Source organism: Nicotiana tomentosiformis, chromosome 10 (genome assembly GCF_000390325.3).
Source record: "Nicotiana tomentosiformis chromosome 10, ASM39032v3, whole genome shotgun sequence".
Taxonomy (NCBI): Eukaryota; Viridiplantae; Streptophyta; class Magnoliopsida; order Solanales; family Solanaceae; genus Nicotiana; species Nicotiana tomentosiformis.
Genome location: NC_090821.1, coordinates 6493325 through 6518041, shown reverse-complemented (window position 1 = coordinate 6518041; position 24717 = coordinate 6493325). Strand labels below are relative to the sequence as shown.

General features: G+C 38.0%; 2 protein-coding genes, 1 long non-coding RNA gene and 1 pseudogene across 4 annotated transcripts; 3 read left to right on the top strand and 1 right to left on the bottom strand.

The window, feature by feature from the left end:
* The first annotated feature begins 557 nt into the window (after positions 1 to 557).
* On the top strand, positions 558 to 1936 carry LOC117273088 (uncharacterized; annotated as a pseudogene).
* A 1019-nt stretch (positions 1937 to 2955) lies between these two features.
* Positions 2956 to 6731, top strand: LOC104118800 (uncharacterized). Of its 2 annotated transcripts, XM_009630160.4 has the most exons (4): positions 2956 to 3379; positions 5106 to 5546; positions 5772 to 5837; positions 5938 to 6731. In XM_009630160.4, exons 1-3 carry the CDS (start codon positions 3203 to 3205, stop codon positions 5817 to 5819), a joined length of 666 nt encoding a protein of 221 aa, XP_009628455.1. In that variant the 5' UTR covers positions 2956 to 3202; the 3' UTR covers positions 5820 to 5837; positions 5938 to 6731. The 2 variants fall into 2 exon arrangements, with proteins under 2 accessions (XP_009628455.1, XP_009628454.1); XM_009630159.4 differs by having other exon boundaries at positions 5772 to 6731.
* A 5706-nt stretch (positions 6732 to 12437) lies between these two features.
* Positions 12438 to 23677, top strand: LOC104118801 (uncharacterized). Its single transcript, XM_009630162.4, has 17 exons — positions 12438 to 12891; positions 13656 to 13760; positions 13885 to 13956; positions 14062 to 14209; positions 14364 to 14446; positions 14555 to 14610; positions 14699 to 14835; positions 14950 to 15040; positions 15123 to 15188; positions 15277 to 15499; positions 16302 to 16403; positions 21530 to 21615; positions 21706 to 21828; positions 22281 to 22350; positions 22427 to 22518; positions 22781 to 22885; positions 23088 to 23677. Exons 1-17 carry the CDS (start codon positions 12585 to 12587, stop codon positions 23199 to 23201), a joined length of 1980 nt encoding a protein of 659 aa, XP_009628457.1. The 5' UTR covers positions 12438 to 12584; the 3' UTR covers positions 23202 to 23677.
* LOC138899646 (uncharacterized) lies at positions 14793 to 15084 on the bottom strand. The gene is made up of 2 exons (XR_011411392.1): positions 14952 to 15084; positions 14793 to 14837 (listed from the first exon to the last, which is right to left on the bottom strand). It is a non-coding gene; the product is annotated as an uncharacterized lncRNA (long non-coding RNA).
* Positions 23678 to 24717: the final 1040 nt, after the last annotated feature.

Genomic DNA, 24717 nt, shown 5'->3' with positions numbered 1-24717 from the left:
TTGAGCATGTTTTACTTTATCTCATTCATTTCTTCTCGCTCATTATTTTATCTCTCATTCCCATAGTTTAGAATATACGCACTTCTGTTTTCTCCGTATGATTTGTGTCAAGTTATATCACACATCCTTAGAACTACTTATAAATTTAACTCTATCCGATTTTCCGGATAAACAACTATTGTAGTATTAAATTAGAGACCAAACACTATATGCAGATTATTTCCAATTTAATTTAATTTAATTTAAAGGCTTATAGTTTTGAGACAATAGGTGCACGGCTTAGTAAAAATATAGATTTCAAATATTTTATTACTTGGGTGAATGCGTTTTACTCAATCTCGCTTGAAAAGAAATAATCAGCGAAGAAACAAAGAATTAGCTATTTGCACTAATTTTCCTGTCTCACCATTCACCAACCAACTTCAGGAAAATGACCAACTGATTTCTCACTCGTTTCCTAGTTAGTCTTCATTTTGACCATATACTTTTGCTATAAATATACCATATCAGTTGGCTCACTCATCATCCCCAGCACTTCAACTTCTCTTCTTCCATTAGTAAATTTTTCAGTTTTAGGGAGCTGAAATGGCATTTGTTAAGGCACAAGCATTTCTCTTACTTGCAGTTTTCTCATCCATGTTATTTGCTGTTGGACTAGCCAACTATGACTTCAACTGGGGTCCTAGAACCTAGAACAAAACCGATTGCCCTTATACTCATCCACCAAATGCTACTCAAACTTCCAATAGATTCATTGTTGGAGGTTCAGAAAATTGGCATTATGGTTTCAACTACATGGATTGAGCTCGAAAGACTGCTCCTAATTTCTTTGTCAATGACACCTTAGGTATATATTTCTTTCTAGTTTGTGCTTTTAGTGCATGTGCATGTGCATGTCATTTCTTTTATGTATACTATATGCATGGATTAATTTTGAATCCCCACACAATATGGGAAACTTTCAGTTTAATGCCAAAGGATTTTCAAAAAATATTTTAGGTCGTGAGTTTGACTCCTAATGCATGACATTTTACTTCTTTTTAATTCCCTCTGCGGAAAATATTGCCTAAATTCATGAGTAATGCAACATGCATGCATCAACATATATCGTGGCGGAAGCTAGATTTTCACCAAGGGATTCAAAAGATAAAATAGTAAACACACGAAGAAACTAAGGGAGATTCAACATCTAATATACTACTATACATGGGAAAAAATGACATTATAAACACAGTGTAATTATATTTTCGGGCGAAGGAGGTTCGGCTGAATTCCCTTCCGCCCGCGCCCTAACTCCACCCTGAACATACATACTAGTAGTAAATTAGTTTCTATTATCTATGCATGGTCAGATGTAGCATATAGAGTCTCATGGTTCAAGTATATTTCTAACCAAGTAACAGCAAAGGAGTATATTAATAGTGGATATGCAGTACTATTACATATTTACTGACTTAAAATCTTGAATTGCTTCTGTATATGTATGACAGTGTTCAAGTATGATCCACCAAATACAAATGGTACCGGATTTCCACACAGTGTTTACTTATTACCAAACTACAGGAGCTTTATCAAGTGCGATTTCAGGAGGGCTAAAAGGATAGCAGATCCAACTCAGGGTGCAGGGGAAGGATTTGAGTTTGTGTTGAAGAAAATGCACACTTATTATTTTGCTTGTGGAGAGCATCAAGGCATCCATTGCAAGACTGGGAATATGAAGTTTGCTGTGATGCCTCTCAAACATTGGCGCTTCTGAAGTAAAATTGAAAGAGAATTGCAGGCTGTGCTATGGCTTGCAATTTGGAAGATGCATACTGATTACACTCTTTTTTTTGTTTCGTGTTTTGCTTGAATAAAGAGAGATAATTGTGAGTTCACTTTATTGTATTTTTCACTTCAATTAAAATGTAATACTGGCAGTTTTGGATTAATTACGTTGTGTTTTTTTAATACGTTGTGTTAATTTTCCATATATTTTCATGTTATGTACAATGTGTCCACACTACTTGCAACTGCTCTTTTTACTGTTTATTTCTGTGGCCATAGTCAGAGTGAATATCAATATCATATACTACTAGAAGTTGATTGTTTTAATTCCCAAGACACTCTGGGCTTGGTTCTTATTTGTTGGGCCTGGGAAGTGTAAAACTCAAAAGAAGGGGAGAATGGGCTGGATTTTTCTTCATTTTGATGTTATAACAATAAATTTACCATACGAAAATTATTGCAGAATTCACCTAGATAGACGTTCACTTAACCGCTTAAATAAAAAATAGCTGATAGATATATAAAATCCCATCAAAACGAAAAATTTTGGAAAATAGCCTCCGACCAGAATTTGAAGCACGGTGTTCAAAATTTTGGGAAATGGTCTAGGTAATTTTCATGTTTTTGAAGCACAAAAATTCAGCCACAATACTGAATATTTTCTAGTGATCCATCAGGTATTGTGATAAATCCTAATGATCACCAGATTTTTTCAACAATATGGTTGAAAGCTCCGGTGATTATCAAGATTTTGGTAAAAATTCTGATAATTATCATAACTTGCATAATTTCTTGGCGAACGTGCTTTAAAATTTAGCACGAGCTATTTTTGAAAACTTTAGTTATCAAGGTTAAAAAATCATTAAGTCGTACAAAATCATACAAATGACACCAGACATAGATTGATTGTGTCCGAAAGGTTATGAATCGATTTACAAGTCCAATACTAATGTCTTGATTTCTAGTAGCAATATATCGCGGACCCATATATATATCATCTGCTAATACACGATCAATTAATATTTGGATAAAAATCCTTTCTAGTATCATTCTATTAGTGCATCTTGAATTTTAATTTTTTTATTTTAAACTTTAAGAGAAAAATATCTTGAAATATCGTGAAATTAAAATTTTTAATATAAAATTTCAGAACAAAATAAATACTTGTTAATGTGTTGCACTCGGACAAAAGGTACTAGCACCTCATCGGGCCTTGCATTTACTGGTCAGGCCGTAGGCTAAGCTCGAGCTCTGTAGATCTCCAAATCTCTAGCCTGAGGTCTTTCGGGTCTGACATTTTCAATTCAAATTCGATCCCACCGCCGATTCGATTCCGGCGAATATTTTCCGTTCACATATTCCGGCTGAAAAAGCTGCTCCAAAGCAATTAGCTGATCCCAGCGAAGTAGAGAGGAGACGAAAGTATAAGGAAAGTATGAGTGTGTTCGGAGGAGATAGCTGGGCGAAGGAAGCGCAGTACAGGAAGAGAAGAATCGATGAGTTAATGGCGGACAACATCAATTCTTCAGCTTATAAGAAGCTGTATAGCGGCAAATTCGCCTGTCTCGTTTGCCCTCACAGTCCCGTCCTCGACACCCCTCTCATGCTCTCTGTACGTACATACTAAAAACAAAGCCCTAATTTTGCTCCTTTAGTCTCTTTTTATATATTTTTTTTTTGGTTATTTGAGTTTCATATCCTTTAAAACTAAAATTTGATCTTGAAAATGTTGCTTCATAATTCTTCTATCAATGAACAACATAATCTCAACATGTCATTCAGCTTGGCTACGAATTTAAGTAAAAGACTAAGCCCCTAAATAGTAAGGCAAGTTTTAAAGTCTATCATTGACCGAATAGCGAAGTTAGCTTCAAAAGTTTTGGAGTTGACTATTCCTGTATAGCATCTCTATAGGAAGAATAATTGGAGGTTTCAACATGATCCAGGTTCATGAGTAGATTGAAGTGGCTAACTGAGAATTGTGAATAGAAATCCTATCACTAACAATGTTGTATGAGAATGAATGTTTGGTCTAGAAGACCCAACATATTCACACTATGAATTTCACAAGAGTGGAGATATTAAAAATGGATGATTTAAGATTGGACAAGATTAGAAATGATCACTTATGAGTGCAAATAGCACACAAAAGCTAAATGAGAAAATGTTGCTTGAGATTGTTATGCGACGTCCTACGTAGACCTCAATACATACCAATTCATAGGTGCGACAAAGCAATGCTTGAATATAATATTACATGGAGAGGAGTTACTTCAAAGACAAATGTTTGCTTAGGTAAGAATATAACACAATGGAAGCAAATGATCCATTCAGGCGATACCGTCTAGTTGGAATCATTGCTTAGCTGGCATTATTACACTTACATAGTTACATTAGATCCTGTGAGGAGCCTTTTTATTCTGGTCAAAGACTTATATGTTAATCTTAGAGAAATCTTAAGTTTAAGACCAGTAATTGTCTTAGAAGATATATTATTTAGTACTGGAAGGAAATAGGTCAAAATAAAGTAGACTAGTTACAGAGGATTCACACAGCCGACTCCAAGTAATTCAGAATTTGATTGATTGATACATCCGGAAAACGCTTGATTGCTAGCATGTCAAAATCCTTTTCATATAATTGTCAATGGTAGAAGAGTATGTATGAGTGGATAACACCTCCACCCAAACCAAAAAAAATTAATTAAAGGAAAAGCATTTTGCACCAGCAAAACAATTATTGGACCAGCTATTTTTAAACCGTACCGACTTACTGTACATGCATATTACAACTTTTTAACGCGTGGATGCAGCATGTATTTTATCATGCATGCATTGGTAGAGGTATTAGGAAAATTCTCATGGGGGTTGCTAGTTCTCCTACCATCTTCTGTGATAATTCCTCATTATCAGAAGGAGCGTTACTTCTTTGGACAAAATAGTTTTAATTGGTCCAAGTGAGACATGGAAGAGAGGTAAAGTATGATTGTCTTAATCATGTGATGCACACTACTGAGGTGCTTCCTGCTCGCCAACAAAGAAGGAAGAGCGAAAGGTTCAGTTCAGATTGGACTGTTTGCAGTTGATGAAGGACCTCTACTTCCTTGGACCCAATATTGCCAATTGGTGAAGTTCTGTGATTAATTGAGCACAAATTCTACAGACATACTGGCATGCATATTTACAAATTTTAAGTACGTGGATGAATGTATGTATCTATGTTTGCATTGAAAGGTGTATTAGGACATTTCTCATGTTATAATACTCGACTTTTGTTATGCTAGTTCTTCTACCATCTTCTTATGTGATAATTTACATGATTATAGAGAACATTTGTAGGCACATATGAAAGGGTCTCGCCATCGAGCAGCAGAGTCAAGACTTAAGGAAATAGAATTAGGTAGGCAAGATGAGACAAGCAAGAGAATAGCCTTGTCAGAATACGGTACTGCCACCTCGAGCACCTTGACATCTAGCCAATTGCGTAGATCAGCAAGCAAACCATTAACTGACCGCACAAAGAAAGCTGCTTCTGACATATTTCATCAAAAGTTGGAGCAAAGTACTACTTCTCGAGTGGATGAGATCAAATGCAACAAGGGTGACAGTACAAGTTGCCTAACTAATGAAAGGAATAGTCAATCTGTTCAAATAGGAATCACAACAAATCAAATTATCATGCCTCATGCATACGACCGGGAACGACAAGAGAAGGAGCTTAAGTTCACATCTGCTGGCTGGAAGCGTGATGGCCATGGGAAGTGGTATAAGGATGAAAATGTGAGTTTTTCATTTGAAGCACGAAACTGTGATGAACTTTTTCTCTTGTGTTTCATAAAGCGAAGCAACATTGTTTCTCATACTGCTAAATTATAACTAGAAGTTTATCACTTTGATTGGTGTTTAATCAATTCTCTTTATTTAAGTATATGGCTTTAAGTTGAATGAAGGATTGATAAGGTCCATATAAAACTAATTTTGGTTGCACTGTTTACTTGTTTCCAGGTTGAGTTTGACTCAGATGAAGAAGATCCTAATCTCTCTCTTCCATGACTGTTGGTTGAAAAAAAAGTAAGATTTTAAACCTATTTAATCCTTTCCCTTTCAGCTGTGCTTTATATAGAATCATGATATTCTACTTGATTGGATGCCAAAACAAACTCTTTTACAGGCATCCATCGCTGCGCATCACTTTCCTCATAGGGAGTTGAATACTAGTCAGGTCAACTTCAAGGATAACCAGATACATATAATGTCTGAAAGTCCAAGCAATTCATAGTTATGATGCTTGCTCACGCTACAAGTTATCATTATCAATAAGCATGAGAAAGTGAAGTTTTTAAATTTAGCAGGAATGCGTCTCTGTATATGATGCTTTGGTTTCTGTTGGATATGAATGGTGAACATGATGCTTTGAATGAGCTGGAATGCAGTGCTCTGCTGGAACTGATTGAGCAGCTGAGGTGACGATAGTTAAGGGCCTCTATTTCTCTGCTACTTTCTCCCTTTGAATCCTCAATTTGTCTTTAGCCACAAAACCTGCACGGTGAAGCGATTGGGAAGTGAATTATTTGCCCTTCATTTTTGGCATCTACTCCGTCCTTCCTCAAAGTAGGTGTAAAATCACCGAGGCTTACAGTATAGTGGTATTTGTGAAAGTCTCCCACACAATAGGTGTGAGCAATTCTCATTTCCCTCCTTTCCATTTTCCGATCTCCCAATGTAAGAGAAAAAAACTAAAGAGAAAAAGTCTGAATTTCCTCATGTGTTGCACAAGTCTACAGAAAGTTTACTCTCTCCAGCTTCAATAGTTGATGATTATTGAGGCTTTCTTTGTCGATATTCTAGTTATGAAAAGCAGCAAGCAAGAACTCAAATTATGCATAGAAGTAGCAAAGAAATGTATGGAGTTTGTTTGAAAGTTTCAAAAACAAGTTTGCAATATTATCTTTTAGTTTTTGCTTACTGTGTAATAAATCGAGTTCTAATCTTTCAACAAATTAAGTCTGTTATTTAATCGAAAAAAGGTAAAAGCATAATCATTGTTCGAAGGTTGAAATTGACCACTACAAAACAAAAAACTGGCCAGTGAAAAAAGATTCTCGTTTGAAGGGTTATTATATGGAAATAGAACCAAGACCAATTGAAATTGACCACTACAAAAGTACAAAACAAAATACTGGCTAATGAAAAATAAGTTCTCTTTTCAAGGTTATTTAATGGAGCATAGAACCAAGACCTCTAAGAGAAAACGATATCTTACGATCATTTCATTTACAAGAATAGAATATGATCCTAGGAGGATTTTTTATATTTTATTTATAGATCTCTTCATCAGAATAACATTTGTAGCAGTATTTATAATTATTAGAAAACTGATTTCTGAAGCTAAGGGGTCTCAAAGGGTTACTCTGGTGGGCACAAGGGAGACTGGTGGTGGAATGGAGAGGTGCAAGGAAAAGTGTAAACCAAGAAAGCAGCGTATCTGAAGCTAGTGGAAAGTGTATACGAGGAGGAGAAGAGGGCGAATAGGGAGCATTATAAATTGGCTAAGAAAGAGGCAAAACTTGCAGTTACGGTGGCCAAGACTGCAGCTTTTAGTCGTTTGTATGAGGAACTCGAGGGCCGAGGTAGTGATAAGAGGTTGTTCAGGTTAGCCAAGGCACGAGAAAGGAAGGTGCGGGACTTGGACCAAGTGAAGTGGATCAAGGACGAAAAAGGTAGAGTTTTGTTGGATGAGGGGCTTATCCGTCGGAGATGACAGACCTACTTCCATAGTCTCTTGAACGAGGAGGGGGACAGGAGCATTGTACTGGGTGATTTGGAACTCTCCGGAAGTAGTTGTGACTTTGGGTATTGTAGGCGGATTAGAGTTGATGAAGTTGAGTGGAGGTGAAACACGATGGTTCCTGTATACAAGAAAAATGGTGATATCCAAAATTGCAACAATTATCGGGGTATCAAGCTGCTTAGCCATACTATGAAAGTCTAGGAGAGAGTGGTAGAGCTAAGGATGAGGATGAGTGTGTCTATTTTCGAGAACCAGTTTGGATTTATGCCGGGGCATTCGACTACAGAAGTCATCCACCTTGTTAGGAGATTGATGGAGCAGTATAGGAAGAGAAAGAAGGACTTGCATATGGTGTTCATCGACTTAGAAAAGGCGTACGATGAAGTTCTGGGGGAGGTTTTGTGGAGTTGTTTGGAGGTTAGAGGCGTATATGTTGCCTACATTATGTTGATTAAGGACATGTATGATGGAGTAAAGACCCGAGTGAGGACGGTGGGTGGGGACTCGGACCATTTTCTGGCTATGATGGGGTTGCATTAGGGGTCGGTACTCAACTCTTTTTTGTTTGCTCTGGTGATGGACGTACTAACACGCCACATCCAATGGGAGGTGCCATGGTGTCACGACCCAAAATCCTAACCTGTCGTGATGGCGCCTATCGTGGTACTAGGTAAGCCGATATTTTTAAAAATATTATTAATACTTTTAACAGAAAACGAATTAAAACAGTTTAAACAATAAAAGTTCTCATAAACGGGATAGAAACTCAAAACACAACGCGGAAATTCCTAACTATCGAGGTGCCACAGAGTACATGAGCATCTATACAGCACAAGTCTGGAAAATACTGTCTATGACAGTCTGAAACTAAATACAATAAGTGAAAAGATAGGGAAGGAGAGACAAGGTCTGCGAAATGCCAAGCAACTACCTCGATAGTCTCCGAGATTCCGAACTCCACAATTCAGCAACCGCCATGACCAGAAGCACCTGGATCTGTACACAAGGTGCACGGTGTAGCGTGAGTACAACCAACTCAATAAGTAACAAATCTAACATTTGGACTGAAAGGTAATGACGAACTCAGCAGGTACAGTTCAACGTAGAAATACAGTACAGGAATGTAGGCATGCTTCCAAGTTCAATAGTTAAACTCAATTCAAGTAAAATAGATCAAATTCTGAATGATATGAGGAGTATGGCCTCTCTACATCTACATGCCAATGCACGTGATGTATGCAATGCACCACACTGAAATTCTCGTGTACTCACACTCTCAGAATACTCAATCGCTCAGTATTGTATATGGCTAATCCAGCCTAGGGAAGATCCATCCATATATATATATATATATATATATATATATATATATATATATATATATATATATATATATATACCTCGACTGACAGTCAGTCACTCAGTACTGTATAAGACCAATCCAACCCAGGGGAAGATTCATCCCAGAATATAAATGATTCGAATAAGATCCATGTCCAGGGAAGATCCATCCCTCAAATAATCAACTGCGCTCATTGGGGGTGTGTACAGACTCCGGAGGGGCTCCTTCATCCCAAGCGCTATAATAAGCCAGATCCAGGCATAAATCAATAAACATGTTGCGGCGTGCAGTCCGATCCCATAATTGTCACTCTCAATCAGGACCTCGGCCTCACTCGGTCATCAATCTCTCCAGTCTCTCTCTCTCTTGAGCTCACAGTGTCGTGAAACTAGTCCAAAATGATAATATGACATAGCAACAAATAGCAACAGAGACTGAGAAATAATATGAAATGAATAAATATGACTGAGTATAAAATGTCAATGTAATCAATAAGTCAATAGCAAGGAAACGACCACTATGGGTCTCAATAGTACCAGCAATAGCCTAAACATGATTTCTAGCATGATTGACAACTCAATTACTTATCACGTGATGAAAACACGGAATATCAACAAGATAAATCCACTATACAATTCCATGGAATCGACTAGGTCACAGTTCTTGCGGTGCACGCCCACACACCCATCACTTGGGATGTGTGTGACCTCAACACCAATCATATAACACATAATTCGGGGTTTCGAACCCTCAGGGCCAAGTTTAGAAGTGTTACTTACTTCAATCCGAGCAAATCTCTACTCCAACACACCCTTGCCTCGCGAAACAACATCCGAATGCCTTGAATCTAGCCATAATCAATTCAATATAATCAGCACGGACTAAAGGAATCAATTCCAGAAGAAAAATACTAAGTTATTAATCAAAAGTCAAAAATCGACTCAAAAGCCGGCCCCCGAGCCCACGTCTCGAAATCCGTTAAAAGTCACAAAACCCAAAATCACATTCAACCAAGAGTTCAACCATACCAAGTTTACCAAAATCCGACACCAAATAGTCACTCAACTCCCCAAATCAAACTCTCCAAATCCCCAAATCAAACTCTCCAAATCCCTAGCCTCAAACTCCCAAATTTCACCTTAAATACACACAAACTAGGTGGAAAAATTAATGAGGAAATAAGATTATTGATCAAAAATGAGCACAAGGGACTTACCTCAAGAAACCCCTCAAAAACCCTCTCAAGAATCGCCCAAATCCATGCTTGAAATGTTTGAAATAAAGCCAAAATCGCAAACCCTTGTTTTAATAATCTACACAGGCTTTCTGCTTCTGCGTACACTTAACCGCATCTGCGGCGTCACAGAAGAAAAAATCCACCCGCTTCTGCGGTGAACCACTGGAGCTGGGCCTCCGCTTCTGCGGTCCTATCCCCCGCATCTGCACAATCGCAGGTGCGGAAATCCCCATCGCACACCATCCGCTTCTGCGCCCTTCACGCCGCATCTGCGGGCACGTAGGCGTGGAAAACTCCTCGCACCTGCGACCACAGTCCTCCCCAATATTGCCCGCATCAGCGCATCCTCAGCTCGCACCTGCCATCAAAGCTCCGCAGGTGCAGTTACACCAGCACAATCCCTGCTTCAACCATGCACCAAGATCCATTTTCGATCTGTTAACCATCCGAAATCAACCCGAGGCCCCAAAGACCTCAACCAAACATACCAACAAATCTTAAAACCTCATACGAACTTAGTCGAGCCCTCAAATCACCTCAAACAACATCAAAAATACGAATCGCGCCCCAATTCAAGCCTATTGAAGCTAAGGAATTCCAACTTCTACAAACGACGCCGAAACCTATCAAATCACGTCTGATTGACCCCAAATTTTGCACACAGGTCACAAATGACATTACGGACCTACTTCAACTTTCGGAATCCGAATCCGACCCCGATATCAAAAAGTCCACTCCTGGTCAAACTTTCCAAAAAATCCAACTTTCGCCAATTCAAGCCTAATTCCACTACGGACCTCCAAATCGCAATCCGGACATGCTCCTAAGTCCAAAATTGCCCAACTGAGCTAACGGAAATATCAAAACTCCATTTCGGAGTCGTTTACTCATAGGTCAACATCCAGTCAACCATTTCAACTTAAACTTTCAACCAGGAGACTAAGTGTCTTATTTCATTCTGAAATCCATCCGGACCTGAACTGACTACCCCGACAAGTCACATAACAGCTATAAAGTATAAAATGAGCAGTAAATAGGAGAACGAGGCTACAACTCTCAAAATAACCGTCCGGGTCATTACAGATGGTGCATGCTATTTGCAGATGATATTGTATTGATTGATGAGACGCGAGACGGTGTGAACGCGCAACTAGAGGTATGGAGGCAGACCCTGGAATCTAAAGGTTTCAAGTTGAGCAGGACCAAGACAGAATACTTGGAGTGTAAGTTGAATGGCGAGACTCAAGGAGAGGAAGGGGAGGTGATGCTGCACTCGCAGGTCATCCCTATGAGAGGGAGTTTTAAGTACCTTAGGTCTATTATTTAGGGGGATGGAAAAGATTGATGAAGATGCCACACATCGTATTGGGGCGGGATGGATGAAATGAAAACCCGCTTCCGGTATCTTGTGTGACAAGAAAGTGACACCGAAACTTTAGGGTAAGTTCTACAGAGTGGTGGTCAGACCAACGATGTTGTATGGGGCTGAGTGTTGGTCAGTCAAGATCGATTATGTCCAGAAGATGAAGGTAGCAGAGATGAGGATGTTGAGATGGATGTGCGGGCACACCAGGTTAGATAGGATCAGAAATGAGGTTATTCGCGACAAGGTGGGTGTGGCCCCTATTGAGGACAAGATTCGGGAAGTGCGACTTAGGTGGTTTGGACATGTGAGGACGAGGAGCACATACGCCCCAGTGAGGAGGTGTGAGAGGTTGACATTGGAGGGCCTACGGAGAGGTAGAGGTAGGCCAAAAAAGAGATGGGGAGAGGTGATTAGGCAAGACATGGCGCAACTTCAGCTGACCGAGGACATGACCCTTGATAGTAAGGTATGTAGGTCGAGGATTAGGGTAGTAGAGTAGGTAATCTAGAGTATTCATAACAGTACTATTGGCGCGCAGTCTTGTTTTTTTTGTTGGTAGTAGGTTTTTATGACTAACTGTTATTTGCTTTCATTGTTGATCACCTTACAATCTTGTTATTTTTATTCTGCTTTTATATGACTTTTTGGTACTGTCCCTTCTTGTTTATATTTTCATTAATGCGTTACTTATGCTTTCCTGAGCCGAGGGTCTATTGGAAACTGTCTCTCTATTCTCATAAGGTAGGGGTAAGGTCTGCGTACACACTAACCTTTCCAGACAGTACGGTGTGGGATAATAGTGGGTATGTTGGTATTGTTGATTTCTCAATTATTAAAAAGATATTTGAAAAGGTTGTGGGCCTAACTCTTGTATATCAAAGCCACGTTGACCTTGAGATTTGTTGTGCTCTAACTACTACAGTACTTGTGAGCTATTGGCCAGATTCTCAAACTCTTCTACTTGATCCCAAGCAACCTTAGATTGACCTACTTCACTATATCAACCTTAGATTTATTATTCACATTCAAGATTCTGAATACACAAGCAAAAATCAGATACAGTTAACTCAAGAGTACTGAAAATGAGTGCAGCGTATGGATCATGGAAGTCACCAATCACAGCAGATATAGTCTCGGGTTCAGAGAAGCGTCTAGAAGGTTTCTCTGTAGACACAAATGGCCACTTAATGTGGCTAGAAACTCGCCCAGCTGAGTCAGGACGAGCAGTGCTTGTTAAAGAAGAAGGTGAAGATATTACACCAAAAGACTTCAATGTTCGGACCACTGTTCAAGAATATGGTGGTGGCTCTTTTGGAGTTTCTGGAGATTTACTTGTTTTCTCCAATTTTGATGATCAGAGATTATACAAACAGCTCCTCTCTTCTCCAGGTCTGCAAAATAATCTTCTTGCTATTAATTGCTAATAGTATGAGAAACATCTAATTTTCGGAAATAAAGTTTGCAATCATTTGGAAATAAAGTTTATATATTAGTATAAGAAAATAAACCAACAACAACAACAGCCCAGTATAATCCCACTAGTGAGGTTTGGTAGGATAGTGTGTACGCAGAACTTACCCATGAGTTAGAGATGTTGTTTCCAATAGACCCTCGGCACCCTTCCCTCCGAGAACTCCCACCTTGCTCTTGGGTGACTCGAACTCAACCTCTTGGTTGGAAGTGGAGGTTGCTTACCATCAGACTAACCCCCTCTTGTCAGATTTCCTAATTTGTTTGAGATTTTTTCATTTTCCAAAAAAGATGTGTCAACTTGATATGTATTTGGAAACTAGTTATTTTTACATTTTCATTCATCAACACATCTTGTTGTAGAACAAAACAACATTTTTGGTGAAATGGTACTTTTTATGCATACTTAGCTGATGGTGTGAAAAATCTTTCTTTTTCTTAAACCTTGTGTTGAATCAAATAAGGCCAATGATTTGTGATGGCGAGTGCTATAAATCACTAATCTTTTATGATTAAATTACTTAGAAAATATTAAAAATTTGTATAATATAAAAAGAAACCAGTTTAATTCTCCATATAGTAATAGTGTCATACAGATAGGACATAAAAAGTAGCAAGTTTATTTATTTTTCACAAAAGTAGTAGCCATGAGACAGATTGAATTGATAATTTGTTAATCATAGATTCGAGTCCAGTGCCGATAACTCCAGATTATGGGGGACCTGTTGTGAGGTATGCTGATGGGGTCTTTGATGGACGTTTAAGTCGTTACATTGCTGTAAGAGAAGGTACATATATCTTTAATTTTAATCAGTATATGTTTTGTTGTTATAGTTTTTATATTAGGAATTTTTTCTCTATAGTCTTGTTTGTTGTAACTGTATATTCTTGTTCTTTCCTGTCTATGATTAGATCATCGTGGGGTTGATGCACAGCCAACTACAGAGATTGTGAGTGTTTCCCTTAGTGGTAACACCACCGAAGGTATGTAAATGGCAAAGGCTTAGAAGTATTTAGAATACATTGATATCTTATGTTGAAATGGAGAATACTTGATTTGCTGCGTCTGCTTTTATTCATGAATTTCAGAACCAAAAGTGTTGATTAGTGGGAATGACTTCTATGCATTCCCGCGGGTGGATCCAAAAGGGGAACGTTTGGCCTGGATCGAATGGAGCCACCCAAACATGCATTGGGATAAAGCAGAGCTTGGGGTCGGTTATATATCTGAGAATGGGTGAGCCTTCTTACATTCTCTCTTTATTAGATGTTGTCCACACTGCAAGACGCTTCAAATTACTGAAAAAGATGAAGGTTTCCCTTTTGTTTCATGCACATTGATCCAATTTTGCTGTAAATGTTTAACAATTGGTTGAATTAACCAAATACAGAGACATCGACAAGCGAGTAGTAGTTGCTGGTGCCTGTCCTTCTCTCGTGGAATCGCCAACTGAGCCTCTGTGGTCGTCCAAAGGCAGGATAAGTTTTAAGCAGTATTCTGCTTTTACTCCCATTCTAAAAGCAGAATAACTGCTAGTCTTATGATGTTGAATATTGAAGCAACCTCCTCGGATTATTGCAGGGGAATTGTTTTTCATAACAGATAGGAATACAGGGTTTTGGAACATATACAAATGGGTAAATACATTAAACCTTAAGAGTTTTGCAAAATCTGTACTTTGTAGTATTGGTGATAGTTCATCTTTGTTTATTGCTTCTACATCAGATTGAAGATAAAAATAAGGTCCTTGCGATTTATTCTTTGTATGCTGAGTTCGCAAGGCCTTTTTGGGTTTTTGGAAACCGATGTTATGACATCATTGAGGGAAAAGACGAATCAACCGTTATTGCCTGCAGCTACAGGTCTCTCTCTCTCCATTTCAATAGTATCCCAGTTTTTTCATTATTTTCCCAGCCTCTCTTGGAGTGTTCTGTTGACACTTCTAATAAAATTGGTTTATCCATTATGGCTTGCAGACAACATGGAAAGTCATATCTTGGTGTTATAAATCAAGCTAAGAACTCTTTCTGTTCAGTTGATATTCCATTCACTTACATTGCAAATATTGTAAGTTGCAGCTTATATCGTTGAAATTGTGTATTGGTGCAACATTCAGAAAGTGTAACAGTCTGCTTAAAATGTTGTTTAGCTTGCAAGTGGCCAGATCCTGTACATTGAGGGCGCATCTTCGGTTCTTCCTACTTCTTTAGCAAAGGTTATGTCTTGTTCTTTTCTGTAGTGGTGGCTTTTTCAAATAATTATTTTCCACAGTTTGACTTCATGAATTCCATGCTTTGCAACAGGTCATACTAGATGATCATATGTCGAAGGTTGTTGATTTCAGTATCATGTGGTCGTCTTCTTCAGACAGTGGCAAGTACATATCATATTTTAGCTTGCCCGAGCTTATTGAATTTCCAACAGTTGTGGCTGGTCAGAATGCCTATGCATATTTCTATCCTCCCTGTAATCCAGATTATAAGGGCGGTGAAGACGAAAAGCCTCCACTGTTGCTGGAAAGCCATGGTAAATAATTTGTATTTTCTTAAAGTTGTATTTTCATTATGCACTGAGTACTAATTTGGTTTTCTATGACATTGATTAAAGCATTGAAAAATTAAGAAACTAAGCATTGTATATTTTAACTATTAAGTTGCTGAAGAAAAAGCTTGTTACATGGCAGTGCTGTTGGCCAGTTTCACATCGTCAAAATATGAGAGTAGTGAATGGAGCTCTCAATAGTTATTGTATAGGCAAAGCATTTGTCGTCTTCTTATCTGCTTTCTGTCAGTAATGACAAGAACAAATTCCAATCACTGACCTTTCCACAAGTCTACCAAACATTGAGCACGAGCATGCACGTTTATGTTAAATACAGGGCTATCCAGATAACTGTGTGTGCATGTGTCTGTGTAAGTATACATATATATAGCTGCACAACTATCTGGAAGTAAAACAGGTAAAATATGGGGGTATCCAAGAGAGGAAATAATTAGAAAAACTCTATTCTCGTCAGTTAAGCCATGGTTTATTTTTAAATAAAGAAAAAAGAAAAAAGAAAAACAGCAACAGTAAAACTTAACCCTGTTTCAAGGTTCACTTTTGCTGCAACTTCTAACATAATAAAACAACCTGCAAAGGTTGAAATCCAATATTAGACTCTAAATTCTCATGGTATGACATTATCCTGTTAGACTTCTATTTTCCTGTTCTGACACTAAATATACTATTAATTGCTTTGTTCTCACCATGCTTCACTAATCTTCTTTTTCATTCTGAGTATGCGCAAACTTAACTGATTTTGAACTGTTGCTCATGTATGTTACAGGAGGGCCAACCGATGAGGCACATGGAACCTTAAATCTTAGCATCCAATATTGGACTAGTCGGGGATGGGCATTTGTGGATGTTAACTATGGAGGAAGTTCGGGTATGTTATCGAGTTTGAGCAATTTATTTTCCTTCTAACTTCCAGATTTCTTAGATTCAGATTTTTTTTTTCAATTATTGGTTTTCGAATTTGTTAATTAGTTGCTTTAGGACTGCAATTAATTTGTATTTTCAGTTTTATTAGGAGTTAGTTATCATGGTCAGTCCCATGACTTAAAAGTAGGGTCATGATCTATTTCAGTTTTCTTTTTAGGATATGTTTTAAGAACATGTCTTTCTACAGAATTAATTGAACTCTTTATATATTAGTTTCTCTAAGTCATCTTCTTAGTTTCAGTTCTTCATATTCTCCTTGCTTCTTGTTGTGTTTAAAAGTAGACATTGTATTTGTTGGATTTTTGCATTTGTTACTGCTGATATTTGAGTTACCAGAATAATAAGTAGTTTAGTCGAAGGAGGAGTCTTTGTTTAAATTTAAATTTAATAGGATAAGTTAGTTGAGAGAGTTTAGGTTTTTGAATTTGAATATTTATTCTATTTTCTGCAGATTCTGTTTTTAAATTGGCTATCTAAAGCCTCGTTATGCTTAATAAAATTATTGAGAGACTTTTTCAATCAATACTTTAAATCTTTTTGCTGCTCCATCTTTTAAAAAACCAACAGTCTTCATCGTGTTTTGCTGTCATTTGTGCTTTAAGTCTAACAATTGGTATCAGAGCTTTCATCTTAAGGGATCTGTGATCGAGTTGGAGAAGTTATGGATGCTAAAGCGAGTTTTTCACCAATCGCTCCGCCGGTCTTTGATAGAGATAACTATTAGATATGGGCAGTACGAATGGAGACATATTTGGATGCTTTGGATCTCTGGGTAGCTGTGGAAGAGGATTATGAAATTCCAGTCCTACCAAATAATCCCACCATGGCTCGGATCAAAGCACACAAGGAAAAGAAGACAAAGAAATCGAAGGCCAAAGCATGTTTATTTGCTGCTGTATCGCCAACAGTTTTTACGCGGATAATGTCTCTGAAAACTGCTAAAGAAGTATGGAATTATCTCAAGGAAAAGTATGCTGGAGATGAGAGAATAAAAGGTATGCAAATTTTAACTTAATTAGGGAGTTTGAATTGCAAAAGATGAAGGAATCTGAATCAGTTAAGGAGTACTCAGATAGACTTCTGAATATTGCAAATAAGGTGAGGCTACTAGGCTCTACACTCGCAGATTCAAGAATTGTTGAGAAGATTCTCGTAACAGTGCCTGAAAGGTATGAAGCAACAATTACGACCTTAGAAAATACTAAGGATTTGTCAAAAATTAGTTTGGCAGGGCTGCTAAATTCCTTGAAAGCTCAAGAGCAAAGAAGGCTCATGAGACAGGATGTTACAACAGAAGGGGCTCTTGCTGCTAAGCACCAGGTTGATTGTAAAAACAAAATAAAGAAGAAGAAGAAGAAGAAGAATCAAGCGTCGAATGAAGGAGAAACATCAACCAACAGTAAAAGTAAAGGGAGGAAGTATGAAGAAAAACTACCCCCCTTGCCACCAGTGTGAAAGAAAAGGTCATCCACCATTCAAATGCTGGAGGAGACCTGATGCTAAGTGCAAGAAATGCAATCAGCTCGGACATGAAGCCGTGATTTGCAAAAATAAGGCCCCGCAACAGGAAGCAGATGCTCAAGTTGTTGATCAAGAAGAAGAGGATCAACTTTTTGTTGCAACATGCTTCTCAAGTAAGAGCTCAACGGATTCTTGGTTAATTGATAGTGGTTGCACTAACCACATGACTCATGACAGGAGCATATTCAAGGAGTTGAAGCCCTCTGAAATTTCCAAAGTTAGGATAGGAAATGGTGACCATCTTCCTGCCAAAGGAAAAGGAACCATAGCTATCAAGACAAACACGGGCACAAAGAGCATTTCAGAAGTTCTTTATGTACCTGGCCTTGATCAAAACTTGCTAAGTGTAGGACAACTACTTGAAAAAGGATTCAGAATTTACTTCGAAGATCAGCACTGTCAAATCAGTGACGCGGCTGGACATGAAATTTTCAGGGTGAAGATGAGAGGAAGGAGTTTTCCTTTCAATCCAACTGAGAAGGATCAATTGGCTTATTCCACCGGAGCAAGTGTAACTGAAATTTGGATCAAAAGACTTGGCTATTGTCATCTACAAGCATCGTTGTTGTTGAAGATGGATGATATGACAAGAGGGCTACCAACTCTAGTTGATCATTTATCAAGTTGTCAAGCTTGTCAATTTGGTAAGCAAAACAGGAAGCAATTCCCTGAAGCATCATGGCGGGCTTCTCAAAGGCTGCAACTGATTCACACAGATGTTGCAGGACCTCAAAGAACACCCTCCTTAAAAGGTAGCCTCTACTATGTTATTTTCATTGACGATTATACAAGATTCTGCTGGATTCTCTTTATGAAATACAAATCAGAGGTGGATGGAATTTTCTGGAAGTTTAAGAAGATGGTAGAAAATCAAAGTGGTTGCAGAATCCAATCCCTACGGTCTGACAATGGAAAAAAGTATAATTCTGAAGAATTCAACAAATGTTGTGAGGAAGCTGGTATTGTTCATCAGCTCACTGCTCCATACTCTCCGCAGCAAAATGGAGGTAGTGAAAGGAGGAATAGGTATATAATGGAGATGACACGGTGCATGTTGCATGAAAAAGAGCTGCCGAAAAGCTTTTGGGCTGAGGCAGCTAATACGGCGGTATTTCTCTAAAACCGACTTCCCACTAAAGCATTGCAGAATAAAACTCCATTCGAGGCTTGGTATGGATTCAAACCTTCACTAAGCTTCATTAAAGTATTTGGTTGTGTTTGTTTCTTTCATGTGCCACAAGTTAAAAGAGACAAACTCGATAAAAAAGCAATTCCTGGAATCTTTGTGGGTTATAGCTCATTCTCCAAAGCCTACAAAGTTTATGATCCACAAACAGGAAAGATGATCGTCAGCAGAGATGTGCACTTTAATGAGGAAGAAACGTGGGATTGGGAGAATAATCAAATTCCAGTCAAAGCTTCAGAGAAGCAAGCATCTGATCAATGGGAAAATGAGTTAGTGGATCATCCTCCAATCAGAGGTACAAGATTACTTTCTGATATCTACCAACAAAGTAATGTGGCAATTTGTGAACCTGCTGGGCATGAGGAACCACTTCAAGATAAAAATTGGAGAAATGCTATGGAACAGGAGATGTTAATGATCAAGAAGAACAAAACCTGGGAGTTAGTTGACAGGCCAAAGGATAGGAAGGTCATTGGAGTAAAATGGGTGTTTAGAACCAAGCTTAATTCTGATGGTTCTATCAACAAATACAAGGCTAGGCTTGTTGTCAAGGGATATGCTCAGATTTTTGGTGTTGATTACTCAGACACTTTTGCTCCAGTAGCCAGGTTGGATACTATTAGACTGTTGCTAGCAATAGCAGCACAAAAAAGCTGGAAGGTGTTCCAACTAGATGTCAAATCCGCCTTTTTAAATGGTATGTTGCAGGAAGAAATCTATATAGAGCAGCCAGAGGGTTTCATTGAGCAAGGACAAGAAGAAAAAGTTTGTCTTCTTAAAAAGGCTCTTTATGGCTTAAAACAGGCTCCAAGGGCTTGGTATAGCAGGATAGATGAACACTTGTTGAGCTTGGGATTTGTAAGAAGTATGTCTGAAGTTACCCTTTATGTCAAACATAAGGGAACTGATCTTCTTATAGTTTCTCTTTATGTTGATGATCTCTTGGTGACAGGGAACAATGCGTGCCTGGTTGAAGAATTTAAGGAGGAAATGATGCAAGTTTTTGAAATGACAGACCTTGGGCTAATGACATACTTTCTGGGAATGGAAATCAAGCAAGGTTCTGATGAAATTTTTATTTGCCAGAAGAAGTATGCAAGGGAGATACTTTAAAAATCCGGCATGGAGAACTGCAAGGCAACAAGTACACCTATGAATCCAAAGGAAAAGTTAAGCAAAGAGGATGGAACTGATAAAGTTGATGAAGGAAATTTCAGAAGCTTGATTGGGTGCTTGATGTATCTCACTGCTACAAGGCCGGATATTCTATTTGCTATAAGTCTTTTGTCTAGATTTATGCATTGTGCTACTGAAATGCATTTGAGAGCAGCAAAAAGAATTAGAAGATACATTAAAGGTACTGTCGACTATGGTGTCAAATTCAAGAAGTGTCAGAATCTCAAGTTGTATGGATTCTCAGACAGTGATTGGGCTGGATCCTTTGACGATACGAAGAGTACATCTGGATATTGCTTCAGCCTAAGATCAGGGATTTTTTCTTGGTGTTCCAAGAAGCAAGAAACTGTGGCACAATCCACTGCGGAGGCTGAATTCGTTGTAGCAACAACGGCAGTAAATCAAGCCTTATGGCTGAGAAAAATACTGTGTGATTTGCATATGGATCAAAGAGATAATACAGAGATTCATGTTGATAATCAAGTTGCAATAGCTATTTCACATAATCCAGTGTTCCATGGGAAGACTAAACACTTCAACATTAAGCTTTTTTTTCTTGAGGGATGTGCAGAAAAATGGAGAAGTGATTCTTGTTTACTGCAAATCTGAAGATCAGCTAGCAGATGTGTTTTCGAAATCTCTTCCTGTCAGCAAGTTCGAGGTCCTGAGGCAACGACTTGGAATTTGCAGCTCCTAATGCAAGGAGGACTGGAGGAGTGTTAATTAGTTGCTTTAGGACTGCAATATTTATATTATTTTCCTGCAGTTTGTATTTTCAGTTTTATTAGGAGTTAGTTATCATGGTCAGTTTCCATGACTTAAAAGTAGGGTCATGATCTATTTCAGTTTTCTTTTTAGGATATGTTTTAAGAACCTGTCTTTCTACAGAATTAACTGAACTCTTTATATATTAGTTTCTCTAAGTCATTTTCTTAGTTCAGTTCTTCATATTCTCCCTGCTTCTTGTTGTGTTTAAAAGGTAGACATTGTCTTCATCGTGTTTTGCTGTCATCTGTGCTTTAAATCTAACAGAATTCAACTGTATCTGATTTACTATAAACTTTTTGTAATTTATCCTATACTTCAGTCTGTTCAGTTCTGATACATTTCACTCCATTAAGTTTTTAGAGTTTTCCTGTCCCTCTCTATACATCACATAATTAAGTCTTCACAAATTCCAATTCAAGGTTATGGCAGGGCGTACCGAGAACGCCTTCTGGGGGAGTGGGGAATTGTTGACGTCAATGATTGTTGTTCTTGTGCTAAATATTTGGTAAGTTGAATTAACTGTGTCCCGTACCTTATTTGTTATTTTCTCTTTTCTTTACGCTAGAGGTTTAACAAGGATACTTTGTGTATTAAGGTGGATGAGGGGAAGGTTGATGGAAAGCGCCTTTGCATAACTGGTTGTTCTGCTGGTGGTTACACAACATTAGCTTCTCTTGCTTTCAGAGATACATTTAGAGCTGGAGCTTCGTTATTTGGAGTAAGTCAATATGTAACATCAATTTGATATCAAGGAGAGCATGGTTTTTATTATGGTATATTCAGTGGTAGGCTCAGCCGAAGTAAAATGCTTGTTGCTGCAAATATGTACCTTGTTCTCACCCTGAGCCATCACGTGACCATAATGCGGAGGGTACAACCGGGAAAAAGGATAATGAGATGGCATAATAAGACGTTTAAGTGATGGTTAATCATATGCTCAATTTAATTGCTTTTATTTTATTTTTTATGTCTGCATCTCGTTTTGAATATAAGGAAAAGAATATATGGAATGCACCGCTTACATTATGGTCCACGTATCAGCTCTCTATGTCACAAACTTGTACCTCCTATCTACGTCTCTATTGGACTGGGGGAAGGGTAAGTGGTTTGGGAAAACAAGTTTTGATGGAATCAAGTCATGAGGTAACACGTTTTCTGCTGTTTTAACAGATTGCTGATTTGAAGTCATTGAGTGATAAGATGCATAAATTTGAATCCCGCTATATCCTTAATCTTGCTGGTAACACTGATTCACAACTTACTGAATAGTTACATCTTTTTTTAAGCAAAATTTAATATTCTTTTTCCTGACACAGGTAACGAAACTGCTTTATATGAGCGGTCCCCTATCAACTTTGTTGATCATTTCTCTTGCCCCATAATATTGTTCCAAGGATTAGAAGACACGGTATGCTACTGCTACTTGTGCTTTTCTTTCCATTTTGCTCTGCATTATTAACAGTAGGAAACTGCCGTTGTTGGGTAAGTCAAGGCTTGGTGGGAAACTGACTCCTTTCAAGAAAGAAAATTGAACCCCATTTATAATTTTCGATCTCAACAGAGCCCCAAACTTCACTTTTCGTTTTGCAACGAAAAGCTAGTATCTTGAATCAAGCAACTACACAATCATTTAAGTTCCTTGTAAGGAAAACAGAAATATTTGCTTACAGGTTGTCCAGCCAGAGCAGGCTCGAAAAATCTACCAGGCCTTGAAGAAAAAGGGGTTACCTGTAGCTCACGTGGAATATGAAGGAGAATCTCATGGATTTCGGAAGGTGAGAACTAAGTATCACGTGTATACAGATTACGTCTAGGGTGTATATTGACTGTTTACTTCTACCATTTCTTCATACTGATAAAGCATGCTTTTTAATGTGGCTTGTCCGTGCCTAAAGCAATCAAATAAGTGTCTGAGTTTTCATGCTCAAATTGAAGCATGGAATTCTGAGAGTTCCTAACTGACAAGATTTTTCACAGGCGGAGAGCATAAAATTCACTCTTGAGCAACAAATGGTGTTCTTTGCTCGAACAGTTGGACATTTTGCAGTGGCTGATGACATAACTCCCGTACACATCGACAACTTTGATTAAGTACAACTAGTTGCCTGCAGTTTTCTAACTGAAAGCTGCATGCTAATCAATCATTTAAAGGACTTAGAAATAATAGAAATTAGAATTGCAACTGAAAAGAGAGCATTGGCTGTTCTGTGACGCTGGGTTTGGACTTTGGAGAAAAGCTCACTTTTACGTGGAAGATCTTGTTTGGCAAGGTTGGTTACATGGTAGGGATATCTTAGCCTCATTTATAGATAGTAACTTTTAAGTCTTTGTAGTCAGCAATTACCATTTCCATCAAATCTTGGGTTATGCAACTCAAATAAAGGACTTATAGTACGCCCTCCTCCCCCCCTCACAATCTCCATATAGATAGATGGTGGTAGAGAATAAAGACTATCAACTGTGCTGTGTTGTAATATGAATTCTGTTTAAACTCTAGCCTTTTCTTACTAACCAGGATGTAACGTACTTAAATATGAAATTGTCGAGCGAAAGGTTGAGATCTCAAAGCTCTTTGACCAAACACTATTTGGATAGTACTCTAAGGGCTCATTTGGTACGAGGGATAAGGGATTATTAGTTCCGGAATTAAATTTGAGATGAGTTTATCCCACGTTTGGTTGGGATAAAATCGTGGTATAACTAATCCGGAGATTAGTTATCCCGGAATTGTAGTGTTATTTATCCCTATGGGAGGATGGAATAACTAATCCCGGATAATTAATCAAGTTTCTCAACCAAACGATCCCTAACAATTTCATTATCCTGTTATGATTAGCAACCAGTTATAATCAGGGGCGGAGGCACAAGCCGGCCTACGGGTTTGACTGAACCCAGTAGCTTTTGCTCAAACAATGTATTTGATGATTTAAATTTATGAAATGTGTATAAATATTAAATCTACAACCCAGTCATTAATACTTGAAGTCGTGGTCCCAAAATCCAGAACTCATAAGATTGAAATTCAGGTTCCGCCTCCGGTTATAATTTACAAAAGAGATACTCAGACTAGTCATACAAAAGTAACTACTTACTATTTTGGTTAGTATTTTCTTATTCTCCTCGATTTGCTTGTTTTTGTCAAATACAACTAAATCTACGTAGATTCTGAAAATACGTACACTGAAAATCTCATAAAAATATTTATAGTCGAAGAAACCAAGTATAAAATATAAGAATTAACAAATTCATAAGAACAATACTTTAGATAAATGTCTAGAATTATATAAGTTTGGCAAATGGAATCAACCGTCTGGATAGTTTGGTAATACTGTTTGCTTAATTTTCCTTTTGGGTATAACAGAAATATTCTAGTTTTAGTTGGACCTCTATTTACTCTCTTAACTTTTACTTCCTAATTAGTGTATTGCCGCTAAAGTTTGTTCTCTCCAAGACTCCAACTACAGACAACTATAACCAACCAAAGTCCATATGAAAAAGATTTTATCTTACCATTTACCATGTACGGAATGATAAATATCATTATACTAAGCTCAAACTACCGTCAGGACTATCGAATATGTATTCATATATTGGCCTTAATCCCTCT